Genomic DNA, 23,980 nt, shown 5'->3' with positions numbered 1-23,980 from the left:
ACATTCATTTAATCAATTCCAGAACCTTACAACAGTGGTCAGTGAGCATCTCCCTGAAGCACTAGTAAACAATGACATATACAGCTCATTTGCTTCCAAGTACTGGTATAAGATGAACAGATTTAATAATGGATTTAAGGTAACTTAAACAACAGAATCTAAGGGTTCCTGAGAGACCAGTACACCTGGGGACATCCCTTACCTTGGAGGTTGACAAATGGACCACCCCCTCTCCCCCCGCAGTGCATCCCTGTGTATACCAATCAGAAAGCCCTGGGGAAGAAAGCTCCAGCGTGGGTTGTGCGTGACATGTCTTTGAATTAGAAAGGGGGAGGGAGACAAAATTCTAGGCACCATTTCCAGGGTTTCTCTTGAACATATGCACCTGTGAAAAGAATCAAACGCGAGAGCAGTGCACAATCTCCACAGAAGAGCAAAAGTCAGAGATGCATCCAACCCCTAATAGGCACAACCCAGTGTGCCAGATTATCTATTGTTCCTCTCTGCTCAGCCTCAAAAAAGTTACCGAGTGTGTCCGCATTAGCACTCACTCCTCAGAAGAGACCACTCTGTGCAGAAGCCAACTTCACCATGCAGTCAAGTCCTCTTGTGGACAGTTCCCCAGTCACTTTTACTCACTGCCCGAGAACGAGGCCCCAGGCCCCCCCAGCAGGCCCACAGCCACACTCACCTGCAGCTTGCCTGTGTAGCCTGGCCTCTCTCTCTATGCTGAAGGGGTCTTTGGGGGCTTCAAGGAGGTCCCAGGACGGCCACACAGAAGCTCCTGGCCATCTCTTTGATGCGCTGGTTGGGGAGGGCGTGACTGCAGCCAGAGCAGCTTGCTCTTGGTCCAGCCGGGACCCAACCCCCATCTTTAAAGGGTCTCTGGGACCACCCCCCGTCAGAGACAGGAAGGGCAGGGGAGGAGAAATTCGGAGGCTTGACTAGGGAAGAAAAAAGGAAGATACAGGTTTTTAAAGGACAGTTGTTACAAAAGTAATAATCACACTATAGAAATTATGAAAAATACCAATATTTGATATATTTTCGTTTAGACTTTCTTCCTATGCGTTCTTAAGATTAGCTGTCCTTATACCATAATTTAAACAAATTCTTTTCTCCCCAGTTCAGTCTTTTTCTCCACATTGCCAGTCTTCATAACCATTTTTAATTAATTTATGATATTCTATTTAGGGAACAAGCTACACTTCACTGACCTATTCCCCCTACTGTTAAGCATTTAGATACTTTGCAAGTTTTCAGGATTATAAATAAAAGCTTTAAACTTTATTTAAAAAACATTTAAATAAAATGTAGCTTCTTCATATTTTGTGTGTTCTCTGGTCAGATTCCTAGACGTAGAATGCCAAAATGCTTTCTATGAAGGTTCTGTGTTCTATTAGAAATGTATGAGAACACAGGTTTCTAAAAACAACAAGCTTGTGTCAAGGCTCTATATTCTACTAATTTAAGTGGGTAGAAATGATACCACATTATCAAAAAATAAACTAAAATAATCACTCAATAGAATATTTCCTGTAAGTTCAAATACTGCCTCTATTTCCTCTTCTGTGACTTGTCTGTTCATACCCCTTCATCAATTAACCTTTGGGGTGGGAATCAGAGAAAAGTCCTTTAAACAAAATCCCAAAATATTAAAGCTGGTTATGAGGCAAATTTCCAAGACTGAGGCCCATATGAAGTAATGAAAAGAATTATAAAAAAAAAAAAAAAATATATATATATATATATATATATATATAAGCATCCCATCGAATCCCATTTTATAGGGGAGTAAAAACTGCAGCCCAGAGAATCAAAGGAGCCCTGCTTGTAGTTACCTTTCTGGAAACACATCCTGAACAGATAAAACCAGGGAGTAGTGGGGACACCAATGCCAGCTTTCATATCCTAGGACAGACTGGCGGGAGGCAAGGTGGGCCCTAAGAGGTCATGCTATGAATGGGACGTGGCAACAACCAGCGTTGCCAGTCTTGGATACGGAAGAGAAGGGGGAAGGAAAATAGCCATTATATTCACTGAACAGTCAGCTCAGTGGCTTTGGTAGTAGAGAAGCAGACTCAGAAGGCACCTTAAACTGAATTTTACTTTAGGATGATTTCTCCCTGCCATTCCTATATATTTACTTCTAATATCCCCTATTCCTCATCTATCGTAATCCACTTTCCAACTCCCTTTAGCACGAGTGCCACACATGTCACACGTGGCTGTATATGCAGAGCAGGAGATGCAAAGATTAACTCTGAGACATTATTTCATGGATTCGTCATGGCCTCTGAAAAAGAGCTGGAGTCAGATCTGGATTAAAACCCTAGCCCCACTGATTACTAACTTGTGATTCTTAAAATCATCAGTTAAAATATTTGAGGTATCATACATAAAGGTACATAAATGATATTGTTTAAAGGCTAAGAAAACACCAATGGAGGTCAAGAAACAGAACACTGCCAGGACTCCCATATTTATTTTTGAAACTAACTTTCCCAATGGCTCTTGGAGTAACCCATAGAGTCCTCAGGTCAGGTCCTGAAATGTACTGCTCAATGCGTATAATGGGTATACGAGGCACCCTCTATTCTGTCGAGGATGGAAAGTTCTATACATGTCTCCACACCTCCCATCATGCCACCTCGCAGCCTGCATTCTAGTGGACATGCATCCCACCTCCAGCTCACGTGCTCTCCCCGAGCCACTCTGCAGCAAGTTACATACAATCAAATCTGAGAGATGATCTGATCCAGAGCTGAAGCCACTGGTGTCTGAGTCAGAGGGGCTGCTAGAACGAGAGTCCAGGATGGGCCGGGTGTCCAGGCGGGATCCTCTAACGGAGGGTGCTGGAAACTTGTCCACCAAGTCAGATCCAAGGGGGTCCAGAGGCAGGAAGCTCAAGGGGGGTTTCCCCAGGACACTGCCCAATGGATTGTGGAGCATGCTCAATACTAGGGAGAAAAAAAAGGGAGGAAATAAAAAGGAAGTCTCATGACCTCTTAGTTTGCTTTCCAGCCAAGAGCCCTTGCCTTTCCCTCCCACAGCCACCCAGCAAGATGGACCAAGCCACGACCACCAAAAGCATGACAGAGCCGCAGTTAAGAGTGTAAAGAGCAGACAGACACCCAGGGTCCATGAACGGAAGGGACAGGATGGCATTCTGAAGACCCAAGTTCCTGCTGCAACAGAAGCAGCAAAACTCCTGCTCTCTGCCACCCAGGCTTGCGGGTCAGGGCCAGCATCTGGGAACCTGTACCACTGGGGACCCTGGTTACAACTGCTATTAATGTCTGGACACACATGCCCGTGTCGCCATAGGAGATGCCTTCAGCACAATTAGGAAGCCCAAACCATACTCCTTCCTTCCTGTGTTTATTAGAGGAACTCCCACCTTTCTAACACTACATAGCTAAAATACAGAACTTCATGGCACACCCCAGAAGTCTGGTAGAGCATAAGCATACCATCTCATCTAAGAGATTCCTTTATGCAAAATTCTAGCATATGCAGATTCTCTTCTATGCACCCTTGGACTTCACACATTTAGGATGGAAGCAGAGTGATGTTGTGGTTAAGCCGGCTCTGGCTTACGACAATCTTGGGGTGAAACCCTGGGTCTGACGCACCTTTACATGGCTGCATGCTCTGGGAAGCTCTCTTGAGTCTCCATTTTCTCATGGCATCTTGGGTGGAATACCAACTATTTCATAACATTGTCAGGAGGGTTCAATAATTAAGACAGCAGATGGAAAGTGCTCGGCACAGCAGTACCCAGTGCACAATATTTAAATATTAAACATCAAAAAAGAGTGAAGCAGAGGCCAGGAAAGATAAGAGAGGTAAAGTGGACAGCAAGGGAGAGCAGCATTTTCCCGCACTTGGCCTTGGGGAAATAAGGAATCCAAAGCAAAGCAAAACACCCTTTTATCCATGAGGAGGGGGTGGAAGAGGGCTTTGGCCATGGAGCTACGGTGGCACCAAAGCTAGGTAAGAAAGAAGCCATATTAATCTGATTTTGTTTTTTCATCTGGAGAAAGGGGAAAACATCCCCCTCAAAAAGGCTGTGAGGTGAAACCAAAATAATGCGTTTACATATGAAAGTGCTCAATAAACGGTGGCTGTGACTGGCTCTACCTCACAATTACTCACCAGTACCTGAGTGAGACACAGGTCACCAAAGCTGGTTTTCTTTCAGGGTCCAAGTCAGCCTGAAAGTCAGCCTGAATGTCTGGCTGGGGCTGTGGTGAGCCTCCTGAGGCAGGAATAAACCTCTCTAAGCATGGAATCAAAGTGAAAGCATTCTTTCAGGGTATTCATGACAGAGGGTATGTGCAAGATCAGACCAACCTGCTCTCCGTTGGCCAACCACTTCCCTCTCAGCTCAAAATAAGGTAGGTGTATCAACTTTTTTTTTAATGCAGGGCATAGTGTGGATGTGTTTATTTTATTGTGTTTACTTAGCCTTGATTTTCTTTTGTTGTTGTTGTTATACGCGGGCCTCTCACTGCCGTGGCCTCTCCCGTTGTGGAGCACAGGCTCCGGACGCGCAGGCTCAGCGGCCATGGCTCACGGGCCCAGCCGCTCCGCGGCATGTGGGATCTTCCCGGACCGGGGCACGAACCCATGTCCCCTGCATCGGCAGGCAGACTCCCAACCACTGCGCCACCAGGGAAGCCCTAGCCTTGATTTTTAAAGAAACTGTCCTACTGTTCTCCAAAGTAGATGTACCATTTTACCCTCCCACCAGCATTGATGAATTTCAGTCCCTCCACACGCTGGCCAACACTCGGTAGGGTTGGTTTTTTAAATCTAGCCAGTCTAACATGTATGTGTGCTGGGGAGGGGGGAGCTTTACCATCTTCAGCAAGGAGTTTATTACTTAGTTTATGACTTCCTTTCTTAAGGAAACATTCTTTTAAAACTAGGACTTTCAGAGCAGTTTCCCAAGCACAGGCACTGAATATGCACAGGTGTGTTGAAACTAAGTGTCCCTTAACGCTTAGGTTCTGACACCCATCAGAAATACTTTTGTCAAATTTCTCAAATACTCCTGACAAACCCCTACATCAATGAAACACCGAGCCCAAGCCCCTGGAATTCATGCCCTGAGAGGGTAGAAGATGTGAAGATTTATTCCAGGCTCCTACTTGGTGCTGCAAGACGTGTCAAAAAAAAAAAAAAAAAAAAGCACTGTGAAAACTAACATATCACATGTATTGGTCTTAAAAGTGGTACCATTGCCCTAAGAGGGCCTCATCTTTCTTCACATTTTACAGAAACAAGGTTAGGGCGGTGAATGATGAGGTAACAATCACATCATAGAGAGCTTCGAAAACCAAATTAGGGTGTTTAGATTTTATCCTGAAGTGGGAGATACTGGGGAGCTGCCATGGGGACAGCCAAGGAGGCTGAGCAGGGACACTGGGGAGGACAGTGCCGGTACCCAGTGCCCGGCTGGGACTGAGTATTAAATCAGACTTGGGTGACTCTCTCCAGCAACGTCGGGAACCTGGGTGGATACTGCACCCACACAGGGCTGAGGGTTTTTCCCAAAGAGGGTGTGAAGGAGGAAATGAGACAACAGGGTTGATGGTACCAGCAACAGAGATGAAGAAGGGGTCATGCATTACAGGTGAAAGACAGGAGAGAGTCAAGATGCTGGAAGCAAATGGAGAAGCAGCAATGGCCATGTGCTGACAGCTACCAGAGGAGGGGAGGGGCAGACAGGAGAAACAGGAAGAGGGGAACAGTGAAGTCCGAAGTCCTGAGGACGGTGCGGTCCAGGGTGTGCGACCACAGGTGGTTGAGGTGGACTGCGTGGAGGCTAAAATACTGGATAGGTCATTCACGTGGACGTTAAAGGGACCCACAGTGACAAGTGGGCCTGGGGTTAAAACAAACAAAAAACACATATTGAGATCTTCAGAAAAGGGAAAGGACTGGGGAATTGGTAAGAAGAACAAAAAGAATGACCCTGAGGTAGATAAGGCTGGGAGAACATGCAGCCTCCACTTGAGAAAGTGACATCCTGAAGGAAAAAACCTTCAGCGGAGGCAGAAGTTGGCAGGAGCGTTCGCCAGAGACAAACAAGATAAAGGGCAGTTTGTTAATCCTAGGAAGGGTGGCACAGCAGAGCTCCAAGAGTTGTCAGGGAAACACAGCATTAAGCAGGATGCAGAAAAACACTCAAGGAGATGGCTGGCCCAAATGACTTGTGTCAGGGGGCATCAAGGAGGATAAATATGGGCCACAGTAACTACATCTTTACCCAAGATTTTAAAAGTGTATCTGAAAGAGTCAAAAAGCAGTATGGGTGCCAGTGTAGACCACCTTTCTCATTTACAACAACCTGTATTCATGACTGTGTTGATACATCTGTTCTAACACCCACAAATCCATCTACCTCAACTAACCTACAATTTTTTTTTTGACATGCCCACAAAGGTATCCTGAGGCTTTGTCAAATTCCTGTGTCAAAGCTAGCGATTATGTCTGTAACACTCCTCTAATCTGATAATAAGCCTGTCTAAAAAGAAAACGGCATGACAACCCACAATGGCCACTAATGAACTCCACTTCCTTAAGTGCCCAGAGTTCATGGTCAATCATCTGTTCTCCAGTCTGGACAGGTGCAGTCAAGCTCCGACCATTCACTAATAGCAGCTTCCACATGCTGCACATCTAGTATATGCCAGATACCGTGTCAGAAGCACTTTAGGTAAATAATCTTCCCTGCCTCCTAAGAAGTGGGTATTATTACCCCATCTTAACAAAAGGAAACCAAGGCTTAAAGGGCAAGTGTTTGTAGTGAGTTTGTCAGCTAATTAATGACAGAGTGGGACCCAATTCTTTCTGATTCCTTGCTTTATCCTTGGTAACACACCATTCCCTACTTTTTTTTCTTTTAAATACTCAGGACTTTACATCTTCTTGTCTTCATGTTCTTGACACCTCTCTTGTGTTCAAATTCCTGTAAGACCATCAACTACAGACAAGCCATCTCGGGTTCCAGAGGTCAATACCTTGGGATCTAAATCATCCAGGTCTTAAAACTTCTCTAGGACCTTGCTGCTCCAGGAACTCATTAAAAATGTATCTTGGGCCCCACTCCAGACCTACTGAATCAGAACCTGCATTTTAACAAGATCCCCAGGAGATCTGTATGCACATTAAAGTCTGAGAGGCACTAATCTAGAAAAATCTGAGGCTTGCTACTTCAAGCTTCTAATCAGTCCCCTTACCACACCCCAGAACCTTTCGTATGTAATTATTTCCTTGACTTAAGAAACTGTAGGTTATTCAAATACAGCTCTTACAGCACGATGGCAACTAATACACAGGAGGAAAAAAGAACACAAGGTGGCTATGTAGGACATTTCCCAAAGAGTCTGATCTCTGAAACATGCCCCCCAACCCCCCCGACCCCCACCGGCGTGGGGAGGGGGTGCTGGAGGAGAGGAGAGAGGGAAAGAGACCTAACCAGGAACAAATAATTAATATTAAAAAAAATTGGCATGGACTGTGATAATAATTTCAGGAAAAGTGACAGCCAGAAAGAAGCTGAACATTGTGAAAAACATTCAAGACAAGAACTCTGTAAGCTTATATCAAGCAAATACAAAGAGAGCGTGGGCCTACTGCCTGAGGCAGACAACTGCTAAGAGACAAAGGAGAGAAAAGTGCTATTAAGGACACTATTGGGTCACCAGAGAAAACTGGAATATGAACAACAGTTTAATGAGAGTATTATATCAATTTTAAGTTGACTGAAGTTCATAGCTTTTGCTGTACATGAATGTACGTCAGAACATTATTCTTTATGGTACAGAAAGAAATTATATAGAGAGATATACATATAGAGAGAGAACTGCAAATGATAAACCAAATGAGGTAAATGTCAACAACAGGAGAATCTGGATAAATGAAATACAAGTAACCTTTGTATAATTTTTATTTTGTATTTGTGACTTCTGTAAGTTTGAAATTTCCAAACAAAAAAACTTTTTTATGACCGAAGGAAAACCAGTCAATGCCCATTTGACTTTCTTCACCTTTTTCAAGGCGACTGATCCGACCAGAAAACAGAAATCAAGCACAACCAATAGGGACTAGAATCCCAGGGGAAAAAATGGTAACTGAGTACCTTTGGAGTCTCTACCTGTAAGAGAAATCATCTTCTTTTAAACAAGCTTTTTAAAGCATCAGAAACACTTGCATAGATATTTGCAGACACACAGAGGTACAAAGTTCTGCCTTCTCAACCAAGCACACCAAGGGCCATCCTTACCACCCGACTCCAGCAGTAATTAGCTCAACACCTGGCAGAAAGCAGGTGATCAACGCTTGCTGAATATGAATAGTACTGAAAGAAAGGGAGTATCAGATCCCTAGGAGCCAGTATGCTCACTGAGGCTACTCCCCTTCTATCAAGGTTATTCAATTTAAGGACACAGTGCTGACTGAGATGCAATTCAGAATTAGAGGGAAAAAACCTTAGTTCATCCCAGCCCAGCCCATCACCAAAACAAAGGTTGAAAGGAAAGCACTGTTACTTCCCATACCAAATTTGTGACAATATTCCTTCCACTAGTTTCAAATACTTTCTTCAAAGAGAACTAAACATATATAGATACAGGCTGAAGAGAGTCACTCTCCCTGGGATCCTCACAACCACTGAAATATACTTCTACATTCAAATACAAGGAGCAGGGAAGAGTATCCACTGAACACTAATTCCAACCACACAGGAAAACGGGAAAGGGGCAGTGCTGTCAGACAAAACATGAAACATCAGAGTGTACCAGAATTAACACACCTGGGTCACATCAGCACCTCCACATCAGTTTCCTGCAAATATTAAATTGGAAGAGGCCAAGAATACAGGAGTTTGACTAGAAGATACAGGGAAGACAAGAAAACCTGTATCAAGAGGCCAAGGATTTTCTAGGTGGTTTGATAGTTTCTTCAACCCACAGAAGGAGCCAAGTTCTGGAAACTGTCACTCATGGTCAGATGCCCTACAGTGACCTGACTGTCCCTCTATATAGCCCAACCTCACAAAGGACCTGGCTATGTCGTTCTTTGAGTATCTACAGATCAAAGGGAGGAAAGCAGCAGAGACAGTGGGCTTCTTGGGAAGGTGGGACCTCGTTTCAAGAGACAGAGCCTGTCTTGCTCCCAGCTCAGCCCATGAGACTATATTCCCCTATATAAGGCTGCTGAGTAAGGAGCACTGATTCTCACCAGCTGGGAATCAGGAGGGAAGGAGCAATCACTTCTTCCTAACTTGAAGTATAAAGTATACCTCCTGGGAAGACACACTCTTCAAGCCATATAACCCAAAATCCAGTGGAAGTGACAGGTTCCTTATGCTGTAGGCCAGTGACCGATCTCAAACTACACTCCCCGTCATGCGGCACAGAACTTCATCAAAGTCAGATGTCGAGTATTAACCTAGACAGACTAAGCAGATAGAGAAGTCCGCTAAGCAGACAGAGAAGTCCCATAGTCCCTTTCAATGGTGGCCAAGGCCCTGACCTCTTTGCTCTGCTCCTATCTTGACCTCTACAACTCAGGGATCAAAGGAAGTCTGAGGTTTACCAGGTGCCTCCAGCCCTGGTGGCCAAGTGTACGGCAAATCCTTATCTTCCAAAAGTGACTAAGAAAAACAGTATGCTCTCCCTGGAGCACAGGCACCCATCCCCACTCACATGCCGGCAGGAATCCGCATCAGCTACAGACAGTTCTAATGGAAGTCACGGGGAGAAGAGGACCTGGCAGAGGGTTCCAGCTCATTAATGCTACCTCAGAGGGTACAAGAGACCAAATCAGCAGTAATATTTTTAGACTGATTGTTAACTTTCTCCACTTTCACCCTTCTGTGCCAGCTCCTGTGGGTTTTACAGCTGAGTCACTGCTGGAATTTTCTGAAGCCTTCCCCACGAGTACAAAGGCACCCAAGAGTGATGGCGGCAGCAGCAATGGCAGCAGGAGTCAGGCACCGGATGCCTGCACTGCAAGACACTGAGCTTGAGCTCAGCTCAAGGAGAGCCCAGGCCTGAGACATCATAGTCTGTCTAACAGGAGTAATCACGGGAAAAACCCAGACCAGGAGCCATTATTTCCAGCCCGAGACACAAGGCTGCACCTGGAACCCTTCTTCCCTATCCCAACCCTTGGTCCTGGGCTGCCTGCTCAAAATCTACCTAAAGGCATAAGAGGAGCACTCATTGCAGGTATAACGATGCTCTTTGCCTATGACCCCAACCCTGCAACTCTACAACACACCCCAACTCAGGCGGTGATCCTGCGAGTCTGAACTCCCTCCACCAACTCTGGATCCCACAGGTCCAAGGTGGTACCCGACATAGCTTTTCTCCCCGATCTTGATCACTGGACAAGTTTCATTAACCTGAAGAAATGACATGCTCAAGTCCCATGTAAGGTCAGCAATACTCGGTCCCTGGACCCAACCACCTCAACTTCTTTCTCACCTAGGAGGTACCACATTGTCACACTGCTCCTCGGCCCTCCCTCCTCTCTGCACTAAAAGCTATTCTCCTCAGTAGACTACCTGACTCCATGACAGAATTCATGCTCCGGTGTATGAAAAAAACTTTCTGTAAATGCATCATCATGCCCTAAAAGCTATGAGGGCTCAGAGATACTGATCACTGAACCATCTGTCCGTCCAGATGATCAACACAAGTAGGAAGCCGAAGAGAAAGAGACTTTGTCTGAACTCTGTAGTTCAAACTTACCCGGAATTAACTCAGCACTCATCATTCACTCAGTAACTACTTACTAAAAAAACAGGAGCCAGGCTCTGTGCTACATACTGGGAATATAAGCAGTGAAGACTTGGACAGCTGAGGTAGATTTGCAGGAGAACTTGTTTGGGCCCAGAAGTCCATGTTCCACAGAGAAGGAACCCAACCCTACTTTGAACGTTGCCTCAGAAAGGTTATTTGGAAGTAGAGCAGCAGCAGAAGCAAAATGCTGAAGACTCCCCTCTCATCCCAGGCTGATTCAGCCTGCAGACCAATGGGGAGCCTGTTAAGTGACAAAGCACAGGGAACATACTCTTCACTGGTTAGGGCAGAAATCAAAGAGGGTGAACAGGTTAATCTCCAAGGGACTTCTAAGGAGAGTGGGAGGAAACAGGACATGTCCTCTGGCATCCTTAGACTGAGCGTCTGGTCTGCCCACTGGGCTTCTGCACAAGGCCTTCATTAGGAGTCCTTGTTTCCAGGTCCCCTAAAGTAGGCTCTCAGTCTACCCCACTTCCTGCTGAGTAATGCTGCATGCAAAAGAGTCACCGGGGGAAGGCAGGAACACAAATGCATCGGGGGGCACAGCTGATGAGCTGAGACTCAGGGTGAGGAGGGAGTCAGAACTGTCTCGTGCCCTAGCCTTGAGGGACCCTCGGCAAAGGAAAGCATCATGGCTGAACAGCCCTGGAGTTGTATATACAGAGATACCTTCCCGGAAGTTTCTTGCTCAGCATGTTAGGGTTCTGCCCACAGGAACACAGGTGTGATAGGAAGCCTAAGAGGCTTGGAATCAAAGAAACCCAGGCTCGAATTCTGGTCGTTGTTTCACTTTTAGCACTTCACGAGCTCTGTGAGCATTATTTCCTCATCTTTCAGATAGGAACAATAATAGTACCCATTTCACAGGACTGTGAAAGCATTAAATCATGTGATATACTTCACATAGGAAGTAGTCGATAAATGGTGATTAGTCACTCTCTCCCCCATCCCAGGACATTGAGGATATAGCTTTCATAGCCCTCCTGTTCCATTACAAGACTTAGGACACTGCAAGCAAGACAAAGGTAGCCCCAGACACATGTCACTGGGGTCGCCTCTAACATTCATCTTGCCCTGATGGGAAGGAAGGCCTCCTTTCCCAGCGTGAAATGAGGCCTTAGGGGTAGACAGAGTCTAGAAGGGAGGGACCTCACAGAGTACCACACCCAAACCAATGCTGGCCTTACAGGCACAACTCTCGAAAACAGATTACACCCCAGGGTCTTCCTGCAGGCCTCCCAGGCCAATGAAATCCATGTGGCAGAAGAACCTTAGCTCTCCATGTACCAGTCTCATGCTGAGAATCCAATGAAATGTTGCCCCAATGCCAAAAAAATCCTTAAGGGAGAAAATGAAAGCCCCCAAGCACAGCAACTATCATGCTGCATTTGGTATTCGTTCTCATCTATTTCCCCTCGATAGTTAAGGGGATTTTTAAAGGCAATAATTTTATTCGTTGATGTCTCTTCAGTGCCTGGCACACAGCCAGTGCTCAAGTATTTGTTCAATGAATTTAGCCAAGATTTTTCAGGCAAGAGCCCTGCTACCTCCAACCTTGCCCCCTACACATTGCTGAAAACTTAAAGAGTTGTGGAAAATGGTCAGATGTAAACGCATAGCCACATGGGGCAATATATCCCCCAGGAGGGCCAAGGAAGAAGCTTGCACCAGGTGCTCCATGCAGAGACAGCAAGCTACCAGGCTGTCTGCAATGATGACTCCCAGACCGTCCAAAGCTGTTGAAATACCTCCTCCCTCCCTGAAGAAACTGAGCTAGTTGGTCTTCAGATGGGGAGGCAGTGTAGGCACTGGAATGTGGGCTGCGTGTTCCTGCATTGCTGGCAAGGGTGCAGCTGGCTGGTGGGAGGGCTGCGTCCTACTCCAGGAGGCGGCACCCTCATGTGGGCTTTCCAAGAAGGCCCAGAGCTCAGAGAAAGGAGAGAGATGGCCATCACCACAGCTCCCAAGGATAACGTGGGCATCAGGGATGGCTGGGCCCTCAACCCTCGGAAAGGAAGACATACACACACTAACCCTGCCCTTGGCTAAGTCACACCTCTGGGGCAACTCTCTGGGTTCCCATGAATGCCAGGGCCACAGATTACAGGCCCGCCCTGATCCAAAAAATCATGTAGTATTTATTACCTAAGTGCTTGAGACAGAACATGGAGAAGTAAATCCATCCCCACTTCAGAGACAAATAACTACAAACAGGCCTTTCAGGTGGTGGGGAAACTGAGGAAATTATGGCTGGGCCCAAGCTATTTTTTTTTTTTTTTTTAACAGCCTAATTTCAGAATGACTTTCAAGGCCCTCTCCAAGCCCCAAGCTGGCCCCTCCTGCATTTCTATTTGTTATAATACATTTCAGAAGGACCCCTGCAGCTAAGAGAAACCAGAGCCAAAGAAGGGCCACACCCAATGTGATACCAGTGAGAGACACTGTCTTGGTCAAACACTGATCACCACAGACACGTGCCTGCCTCCTGGGTGGGCTCCCCTGTCTTTTGCTCAGATACAGCAGTGAGGGTGGGGACAAGGTCAGCTTCACAGCTGACCCACCCCCCCCACCCCGCCGGCTGGCTTCGGAATACCACATAAAAAAAACTACCACTATCTCCAAGCCAAGATCTCCAAGGCACAGGATACCAAACAGTGACACCACACTTCCCAGCCCAGGGAAAAACCTGAGTCAGCTAAAGGCTGGTACCTCAAGAAATTCTACCTCAACTCAGAGGTAGTTACTTAAGGTGAAGCTCTTCCCCACCTGCAGCCAAATAAAAAAAATCCACCCTCTACCCCCCAATCAGATGGGATTTACCAAAAAACCGGGCATTAAAATGCCAACAGACACAACAGTCCCAGGCTCTGCAAAGCATTCTAAAAAAAGACCTGCGCCAAACAGGGTGGAGGCCAGAGATATCAACAAGACAGCACCTTGCTGCCATGACTGCCAGCTTCTGGAGATGGGAGGCAAGGAAGGATGGCAGGCTCTGTGAACCCCACTGTCAGCACCAACAGCAAATGGCCGCCCCCACCCCCCCTTTCCATCTTTTTAAAGTACCTGCTGCCAATATTCTTTTTATTAAGGTATAATTTACATAAGGCGCAATACATAGATTTTTATGTATAGTTACAGTATTTCTTAAGTTCACATTTCTTCCTGAACACTCCAAGCCTTGCATCTGGCCAACCCTCCCCCTTGAACCACGGGAGGGAAATAAACGGGCAATGGGAAGGTCTGAGCAGAATCAGCTGAAGGGGTTGCCAAGAAGCCCCTTCAACTTGTCCCCATCGAATCCTTCCAAGATGTCAAGGGATCCTAAAGAGGAGTGGTTCTTCCTTCATCTACTTGGTCACCCTTAACACAAAGAAAGAAAAAAAAAAAAAGCCTCCGCAGCTGAGAGTTACTCCACCCCACTTACCCTGCTTACCCCTTTCCAGGATCAATGCTCTAAACCTTATGTTAAGCCAATTCCAATATCCCAGTATTACCCAGCCTCACTTACGGTTAAAATTCTTCCCTTGCCATGATTCAGGGACCACCCATCCTTCACACATAGCTCCCTAGTTTTAAAAGCCACTGAGAAATAGAATCTGGACATCCAGTAATCAGCCCCTTAAGTCCCCTCCCCCACCTAGAAGTGTTTTGCTTCATCATCTCCAAGACAGGCCTGGGCACTAGGGGGTTAGCTGGATCTTTTCTGCCTAAGACTGTCACCTTGTGGACCCTTCTCGGGGCCACCTCAGGTACAGACTAACAACTCCAGGGAATTTATCAGGGTAAGTGGAAAAGCCATGCCTGCTTTTACAAGCAACCATCTGTCCTGCCACACTCACAGCCAGCATTTCCATCTTTTGCAAAACAGCTCCATGTTGTATTGGGGGGGGGGTGATGTAAAGGTGAACAGAACAACTGTTGCTGTGGATATCTTCACTCACTACCCCACATACACCACCACCACCACCATCCCCCAAGCCAACTCATTTTCTGGCACTCACCTGAGTGTGTGCTGCTCTGGGCTGAAGAATCTGAGTCCTGGGTGCTCCAGGGTCGGTCCCAGCCTGTGAGACTGAGGGACTGCAGGCCAAGGCACAAGTCATTTGCATCTGGGAGGCCACGGGAAGAATCTTGCGCAGAGGTGGGGAAAAGCATCCTGCTTGTAACTGTTTCTTCAGAGTCCTGGAAGTCTGCTTTGGACAGGAGGACAGCAGAACCCCAGAGTTAAGGGCTGTTTTCCCCAGTATTATCAACAATAAATAATATTAATAATAGTTTCCTTAGGCTCAAGGACCAGACATCCAAGCTGGCTGGATGCTGCAGCCGCTGCCTCTGCACTTTTGGGGGTATTAGAGCAAGAGCAGTTGCCATACAGCCCCCCTCCCCACATACACACCCCTATCCCGTCTGCATTACAGACTGGGCCGGCATGTGATCAGGCTGCTGATGCTTCCCGCTGCCAGTGACATCAGCCGGCTGAGCTGTGCAAGAGAGCGGCATCATCCCTCACAGAACGGGGGAGGAGCAGGAGGGGACGACAGGGAGGAGACTTGCCTCCCAGGGAAAAGACAGCACAACAGCTACTTGGAACAGTCCGGGTGCAGTGCCGCTAAGTCAGGGTTGCGAGGCAGCGCCCTCCGGTCTACAGCAATAGTGGCCAAGCGGCCCTCAGGCACAACTGAAGTCCTCTCTGCCGACAGCAAAGCCAAAGCAGCAGACTGCCTGCTTGTGTAGCTCTGCCCTCCTGCCCCTCCCTTTCCCTCCCTCTGCTCTCCACCCCCCAAACCCAAAAACACTCTAGTCCTGGACTCTCTCCAGCTGCTTGCTCAAGCCCTGGTTTTGCAGCCCGATGCAAAGCTTCACAATTCTGCTAGCAAAAATCTGTGTGCTCCAAGTGGCCCCTGAGCAGTACCCTGACACAGCAGTGTTTACCACTGAGGATGGGACAACCTTCAGAAAAACACTGTGCGCTCGGACCCTGGGGAACAACACTTGGTACTCCAGGCTTGTCAGGAGCAGCTGATCAGAGAAAGGGGGTCAGCTTCGGCAGGGGGAGGGGGAGTCACTGGGCAACCCACATGCCAGAGTAAGATCTGTCCTGACTAGGATACTCCCTGTTCCCAAGTTCCCTCACCCCAAAAAGGATGGGCATCAATCACGAGCAGATACAGCAGGACCAGCTCCTCCCTCCTGCAAGTGTAGGTACAGACTGAGGAAACACTCCCAAAACAGTGTCTGACAGACCAAAATAAGAGAAACCGTCTCAGAAGCAGGACTATGCCTTATCAGAAACCCCATGTGCAGGAGTTCACATCACCTGGCTCTGTCAGTACTGTTTCTCTTGCTTTTCCAGAAGCACTCAGGATACACTGGCCAGCTGTAAGGATCACTGATGCCTCTGGTTGCCCAGGCCCCCTCTCAGGGGTGCTGCCCAGGCCCCCTCTCAGGGGTGCTGCCCAGGACCAAAGCCCGATTTCGGTGACCACTCACAGCTCCAGCACCAAGTCCAGCTCTGCCCAGAGCTTCTGGAAACTGCCATTTCCTGTCTGCCAACATACTCTCCTGCATCAGTCCTTTTCCAACATGCCCTCCAGTCACAAGGCTTCTTCCTCAGAAAGGAGGGTAAAGTGAAGGTCCCAGCTTCAGCAAGCAGGCTGCTCGCACCTAGACCAGGTAGGCAGCACTCCACCCTGCTTGTTTGCCCATGTTACAAGAAGAAGTAACCAGATACGGGAAGCATGCCCACCTGGGACCGCCCAGGACAGGGTTACGAAGTGGGCAGAGTGGAGGATAATGCTGTTATCCACAGGAACAGCTGGCCAGAGCCTCCTGAGTATACCCTTCTGTCCACAGGCACTCAGGCATAGCCTAGAGGGGGAAAATGGCCAGTCTGTGGGAGGGACTCCTCCCCTTGGTTTTTTTTTTTTTTTTTAAGAGCTTTGCTGCTGTGTCATCCATCCACATTATTCCTGTCTGGCTGTAGATACTCTGCTTGCTCCCTGTCTGTGTCTATCAAAGCTTTCTTCACCACTGCACAGGCTGAGCAAGAACTCACCCACGCTGGTGTTGCCCCCACCCCAGACCACTCCCTCCTGCTTCTCTGTCCACCCTTCCCCTAAGCTAAGGATATACTTTAAAAATAATCCATATGTATTAATTATAAAAACACAATGCTTCCTTTGGAAAATCCATATTTAAGTACCTGTTCCCCACCTACACCAGCTATCCACGTAGTCCCTTCCATCACAATGTGAGCACACCTACAACTAGAAGCAATCGGCCCTCCCTTCCCCATCTAAAATCAGGGCATTTGTGGATATGGGCACCCTCATGCCCCAGGCAGAGGGAATCTAATCAACTGTACTCTTGCTACCCAAACTACAGTGTGGCAGACCAGCAATATCAGCATCACCAGGTGCTTGTTATAAACACAGAATCTCAGACTCCACTTGAGACCTATGGAATTGATTTACATTTTAACAAGACTCCCAGTTGATATTAAGGCACATAAAAGTTTGAGTAGCACTGATCTATACAACTACCACGAACTTCCAAACCCAAGCAGAAAGACCCCGGGCCTGAGCAGCACATCAGTTTAAGTCCATTTAGAAACAAATGGCTATAAGCATCTAGGAGCCTGGACATCTAAATACAGTGTAACTCTCTCCCTTTAATCCCAGCATTCCCACTAAGACATCACCTTTTTATCTTTATCCAGACATTCTCCATTCCACTGTTTCTTTTAGGTAAAGGCTTGCACTACCACTGTAGGATTCTTTCACTAGTTCCTCAAATTAATAGAAGACCCTGTTAACCCCTTGGTGTGGCAGGCTGGGAAAAATTAAGTCGCTTTAAAAGTCTGATAGAGCTTGCTTTACTCACCAGGTCTGCCACCGTGTGATCTCGGTCAAGTTACTAAACCTTTCTGAGCATCTTTTCATCTGTAAAGTGGCCACAGCAGCTACCTTTCAGGTGTTTTGCAAGGATTACATAAAGCATTTGGTACAGTGTCTGGCACAAAGTATTTTATCAGTATGTTGCTTTTAGTAGGTGACCATATAAGTTATCATCCAAACGAAGGCACTTTTGAGAGAGAAAGGGGGCAAATATTAATCATCATACCAGGACAGCAAGCTTGAACAGAGACAGTCCTAGGTGAACGGGTAGGCATGATCACTCTTATCTGCGGCCATTTGTCTTCAAAAACATTTTACCCCCAAAAGCCTCTTTTCTAATGGCTTCCTGATCCCAGCTCTCCAAACATGCCCGTTCTGTTCTACCTCTTCAATCTACATTGACAGAAAGTCTAAGAAGTTAACTGTCAACACAGGATAACATTCAGTTAAGTTGAAAGGTCTGAAACACAAAGCCTGATTTTACTAAGTAAAGCCCATCTTTGCTTCTCAAACTCACACCTGATGCTGGACAGGAACTTGACCCTTTTTATTGGAGGATATTCTTTATAACCTTTAGCCAAGCACAAACTAGACACTCCGAAGATACCAAAAACTGGGAACGAGCACATGATGAAGTGAGACTTCTCCTTCTAAGGCTATCTATTTGAATAATGTCTCAGCTTAAATGCTTTCTACATCAACCCTAACCCTAACCCTACAAGTTTCTCTATCAATACCTACACAACATTTCCGATTTAAGTTTCTTAATTTGATTCAAAAATTTAAAAGCATCTCCCTTTGAAAATATCAGTTATCTTCTTTATAGTTAATCTCTCAAACTTCTTAGCAACTGGACAACTCATGGAAACAAGTAAACTGACCCAAAGTCCAAAGTTTGCCACAGTCTAAAATACAGTAACCCCTGGCAGACTCAAAATGCAGAGGTGACCCAGGGGCTCTGGCTCTAGGGCTCAGAGTAGTATAGCCTCAACTCTAATCATTTCCATCCTCAGCAATAAGAACATGTCTGTCCTCTGATGACTCCTCTGCCAACAAAACTTAGCACGAAGCTGCTCAGGGTTCTCTGCAGCTATCATTCTTGAGCATCTGCCAAGTAGGGAAGTGAAACAAGAAAAGAGCAGTGAGCCCCCATTTATGAAACCATTAAGTCAGGTTCCATTGTATAAAGGTAGATGGTGACTGCAAGAAGTCTGTTGAGGCCCCTGGGAAACCAGAGATGGCTTCACACAGCAGATGCATCAAGAGCTGATCCTCGGCAGAAAGGGACCTGGTTCGGAGGAGGTAACAGGGGAGAAGGTAATAAGCAACGTGTGTTTGGGCTAGCCAAGCCAGGAAGAACTGAGGCTGGAATATCAAACTGATGCTCAGGCATGCAGTGAAAAATCTCTGTACACTCTTAAACAAGAAATAATGTGGTAGAGGGCCCAAGATGAACCAGAGATCCAAGCTAGGGAGGCCAGCCAGGGAGGTAAGGGATGAGAGGAAAGAGAAGGAAGAAGACGGCAGAACAGCTGGATAAGGAGGGAAGAGGAGGAGCTGGGGAGCAGGGTAATATGTTAAATGACATAAAGCAGACTACAAAGTTGCATCTATATCATGATTACATAACTGTGTGAAAATTTTGTATGTTGACAGATGATGCTGGTAAAGGAATACATAAAAATACGAACAGTTTATGTGTGAGGGTAGCAGGCTGCTAGTGGATTTATTGTCCTTTAGTTATTGCACAAACTGTACAACGAAAGCTGTCTTCTCCTTTCTTTCTCTTTAGACGTTCAACAAGCGCACTATTACAATTTGTACAGCAACCACACTTGAAATCTTTTACAAAATCTCAACTTCATCCCCAAGTTCCAGTCCCTGGGAATAGCAAAGGACACTGAATCACTTGTCCCCATTAAATTTCTTTTAAATAACTGACCTTACGGTCTGTTGAGGCTACTTAAATCAACGATATACGGTTCCTGAAGTTTTAAAAAGCCCATAAAGTAGCATTTCTAAGAATGTATTTCTAAAAAGACTGTTTGAAAGACTATTCCCCTGCCCCCACACTACCAACTCAAGAAAACAGAAATGATTCTAAAAATCCATTTTGACAATCTAAAGAGAAAGAGCCAACATGCAAGAAGTCAGACATCTGCCACGATCATGTCAACTGTTGTGTGCACTGGGGCCCTTAACCACTCACACCAGGGGGACTGAACGTTTCCCTAAAGCAGTTACTTCTCAGACTTTCATGGGCATAGGAATGACTTGGGAATCTTTACAACACTGACTCTAACTCAGTGGGTGTGGGTCAGGTCCCAGAATCTGCATTCTTAACCTACTCCCAAAGTGATATCTTACACTACTGGTTTGCTGAGCACACTTTGAGCATTAAGAGTTTAAAATGGTCTTCCTACCCCAGACTCTCTCTTCCAGGTAATTCATCCCATTCTTACACAACACCCCCTCTTCATGGTGTTCATTCTCCTAAACAAGTGCCTTCAACGGCTCCCTGTAGCCTCTCAGATCAAAGTCAATCTCCCGGCTTACTAACTTTCTCTCACACTATTCATCAAACTTTAAAGGCTGAACTTGAGTCAATCACAACTCCCTGGAAGTTCACACTCTTCAGAGAACCATGTACTGTTAACCTGTGTGTTAATAACAGTAGTTCAGAAGAGAGGGAATGCATGATGCCTAGGATGTTCAAAGAAAGCTTCCTTATAATTTCAGCTATACTTTAACCACATTACAGATTAAGGTATGAGAGAATATTAGGTTTACTTTGTACTTCCCACCATAAAAATATGATCATTGGCTCATTTTAGTCTCAACCACATTAATGATCTTCAAATGAATTCTGTAATTTATTTCAAAGCAATTTCTATAATGTTTCTGAAAATAAATATTAACAATGTTTAGATTTTAAAATGGCATATACCATGTTTACATACTGGAAAATTCAATTTTTTTTTTTTTTTTTTTTTTTTTGCGGTACGTGGGCCTCTCACTGTTGTGGCCTCTCCCGTTGCGGAGCACAGGCTCCGGACGCGCAGGCTCAGCGGCCATGGCTCACGGGCCCAGCCGCTGCATGGCACGTGGGATCTTCCCGGACCGGGGCACGAACCTGTGTCCCCTGCATCGGCAGGCAGACTCTCAACCACTGCGCCACCAGGGAAGCCCTCAATGTTATTAAAAAGTCATTTCCCACCAAATTGATCCACATACTCAATGCAACCCCAGTAATATACACGCCTTCAAGCAATCCAGTTCCCCTACCTCACACCATTTACAAACATTAATTTAATATTAATCAGAGAGACCTAAAAGTAAAAGTTTTAACTTTTTAAAGCTTCTGTAAGAAAATACAGACTATCTTTCTGACCTGGGGTGGGGGGGCCAGGGGGATGCATAGCAATGTTTCTTACGGAGGACACAGAGAGCAACGATCATTACAGAAAGTTTTGATACGCTGGACTTAGCAAAATTAAAAATGTCTGCTCATCAAGACACCATTAAGAAAATAATTAAGTAACCTACAAAATGGTAGAAAGTATCTGCAACCATACCTGACAAATGGCTAGTATGTGGAGTGTATAAGAAATATTAACAATTCAAAAGTAAAAGAAAAAAAAAATTTTTTAAAGGGCAGACAAATCTTCAAAAGGCATTTCACACAAAAATACAGAACTGGACAATAAGCACTAGAAAAAATGCTCAATATCATTAGTCATCAAAGAAATGCAAATTAAACCACAATGAGAAACTACTACATACCCACCAGATGGCTAAAATTAAAAAGACTGCTCCACAATTTGCCAACATTTGGTGTTGCCGATCAGAACTTCCATATATTATTTTATGATGGTACAATCACTTTTGAAAAAGCTCTGCCAATTTCTTATACAATTACACATATACTATCCTATGACCCAGAAATTCTACTCCTAGGTATTGAACTAAGAGGAATGCAAGTGTATGTCTACAAAAAGACCTGTACGTGAATGGTGACAGCAACTTTATGCATAATCACCCAAACCTGGAATGAATCCAAGTGACCATTAACAGAAGAATAAAATGTGGTGTATACATACATATACTAGAAATCACTCAGCAATAAAAAAGAATAGACTATTGATACATACACCAACATGGATGAATCTCAATTACACTGAGCGAAATAAATATGACAAAATGTTGACTGCAGCGTCTAGGTGATGGGTATTATGGGTGTTCACTTTATAATTCATTCATGTTTTCTGTATGCTTGAAAATGTTCAAAGTAAAATGTTGGGGGAAAATGAAGTTAGACCTTTTCTGACTAAAAGCAGTAATTGGTTTGATGATAAAAACCAACTACCAACTTCATTAAATTAGATTTTATGGTTGACATTTTCCATAAACAGAACGAGTTAAGATCTACAGACGCAAGGTTTTTGACAAAACATAAAGCAAGCGATAAGATAAAAAGTATTTTAAGGGAATTCCCTGGCGGTCCAGTGGTCAGGACTCCACACTTTCACTGCCGAGGGCCTGGGTTCAATCCCTGGTCGGGGAACTAAGATCCCACAAGCCACACGGCACAGCCAAAAAAAAAAAAAAAAAAAAAGCATTTAAAACCACTGTATTCGTAAGGGCATATTTTTTAACTTAAAAGCATTTTAATTTTCTCAATCCTTCAGGTAATGAGTTAAACAGGTCTCTAAGTGAAAGAAAAACATAGTCATCTGAAATCTCCATAAGCATTCTTGGTATACTGCCAAAAAACTGAGAAATTCAATGACTGATGCCTCAGGTAACAAATCTTTTCACAACTTAGATGGTTTCCAGTTCCTTCTTTTCAACAAATATGAAGGAGTGAATGGAACTGCTGGCAAGTAAATGACTAAAAATAATGATAGATGACTGATTTTTTGCATACAAGTCAAGGAGTTCAAACAACTGAATGACACTGCTCTATAACAATACCTTCATTTCCCATCTACTTATTTATGTGAACAAGTTTACTCAGTAGGGCACAGATCTATAAAAACAGAAAAGAGGAGTGTATTTGGTGTTGAAAATGCTGAGTCATTCTGGCAATAAGTGAGTCATCCAAAATTACATGAGTTATAAAAATGCCCCATTTCTCTCATTAAAAAGCATTTCCAATAAACAAAGTCTTAATCAATTGTCCTAGCAATCAATGGCCACAGCAATCCAAAACACTTATAGCCTTTCAGTCACAGGAAATAATTTAAATTTTCAATTTATGTAGTTTTTGTTGCAGAGAAGTATAACACGTGATCAACAGAAGACTAAACTGTAAAACATTTCATTAGTATAATGTTCTGTGGGAGAAGTAGACTAGAAATACAAGTAAAGGAGAAAAGGAATAATGAGAAATTTCCCACTTTAATTAGTTAAAGAGCTTTAACTTTAATTAAAGAGCTAATTTACAGTTTTTTAAACAGATAATATGGATAAAAATCTCTACAAATTTTGATTCCACTGGACACATTTTTCGATGAAATTTTAGATACCAAGTTAAATGTGCAAGGAGTACACTGTGTTTTTTAAAATGTTTTTTATTGTGGTAAAATATATCTAACATAAAATTTTACCATTATAACCATTTTAAAGTGTTCCATTTAGAGGCATTAAGTACATTCACATTTTTGTGCACCTATTACCACTAACCATTGCCACAACTTTTTCATCTCAAATTAAAACTCTGTACCCATTAAATACTAACTCCTCACTAACTCCCCAGTCTCTGGTAGCCATTTTCTGCCTCTGAATTCCATTATTTCAGGTACCTCCAAGAAGTGAAGTCATGCAATATTTGTCTATTGCGTCTGGCGTATTTCGCTTAGCAGAATATCTTCAAGGTTTATCCATACTGTAGCATGTATCAAATTTTCCTTCCTTTTTAAGGATGAATAATATTCCACTGGATGTATGTACCACATTTTGTTTATCCATTTATCTGTCCATGGACATTTGGGCCATTTCTTTCCACCTTTTGGCTACTGTGAATGAATAGTACTGCTGTGAATATCAGTGTACAAATATGTGTTCCCGTCCTGAGTTCACTTCTTTTACATACATATACTTAGAAGTGGAACTGCTGGACCATACAGTAATTCTATGTTTAATATTTTTTTAGGAACCACTGTATTATTTACCACAGCATCTATATACCATTTTGCATTCTGCAAAGCGTAAGCGTTTCAATTTCTCTATATCCTTGCCAACACTTGTTATTTTCTGGTTTGT

General features: G+C 44.7%; 1 protein-coding gene across 3 annotated transcripts in view; it reads right to left on the bottom strand.

The window, feature by feature from the left end:
* Window positions 1-23,980, bottom strand: part of CPEB1 (cytoplasmic polyadenylation element binding protein 1) — an 80,800-nt gene that overhangs the window by 11,450 nt on the left and 45,370 nt on the right. For 2 of the 3 annotated variants that reach the window (XM_024766507.1, XM_024766508.1), the window contains exons 2-4: window positions 14,822-15,010; window positions 2,734-2,960; window positions 692-944 (exon numbers count right to left, since the gene is read on the bottom strand). In XM_024766507.1, coding sequence (XP_024622275.1) covers window positions 692-944; window positions 2,734-2,960; window positions 14,822-14,975 — 634 coding nt within the window. In that variant the 5' untranslated portion in view covers window positions 14,976-15,010. Of the gene's footprint in view, window positions 1-691; window positions 945-2,733; window positions 2,961-14,821; window positions 15,014-16,566; window positions 16,625-23,980 lie in introns of those variants that run through there. The other variant, XM_024766506.1, reaches the window with a different exon arrangement.

The sequence above is a fragment of the Neophocaena asiaeorientalis genome, unplaced genomic scaffold (assembly GCF_003031525.2).
Source record: "Neophocaena asiaeorientalis asiaeorientalis breed wild unplaced genomic scaffold, Neophocaena_asiaeorientalis_V1.1 scaffold346, whole genome shotgun sequence".
NCBI classification, from domain to species: Eukaryota; Metazoa; Chordata; class Mammalia; order Artiodactyla; family Phocoenidae; genus Neophocaena; species Neophocaena asiaeorientalis.
This window is presented reverse-complemented; position numbering and strand designations above follow the sequence as displayed.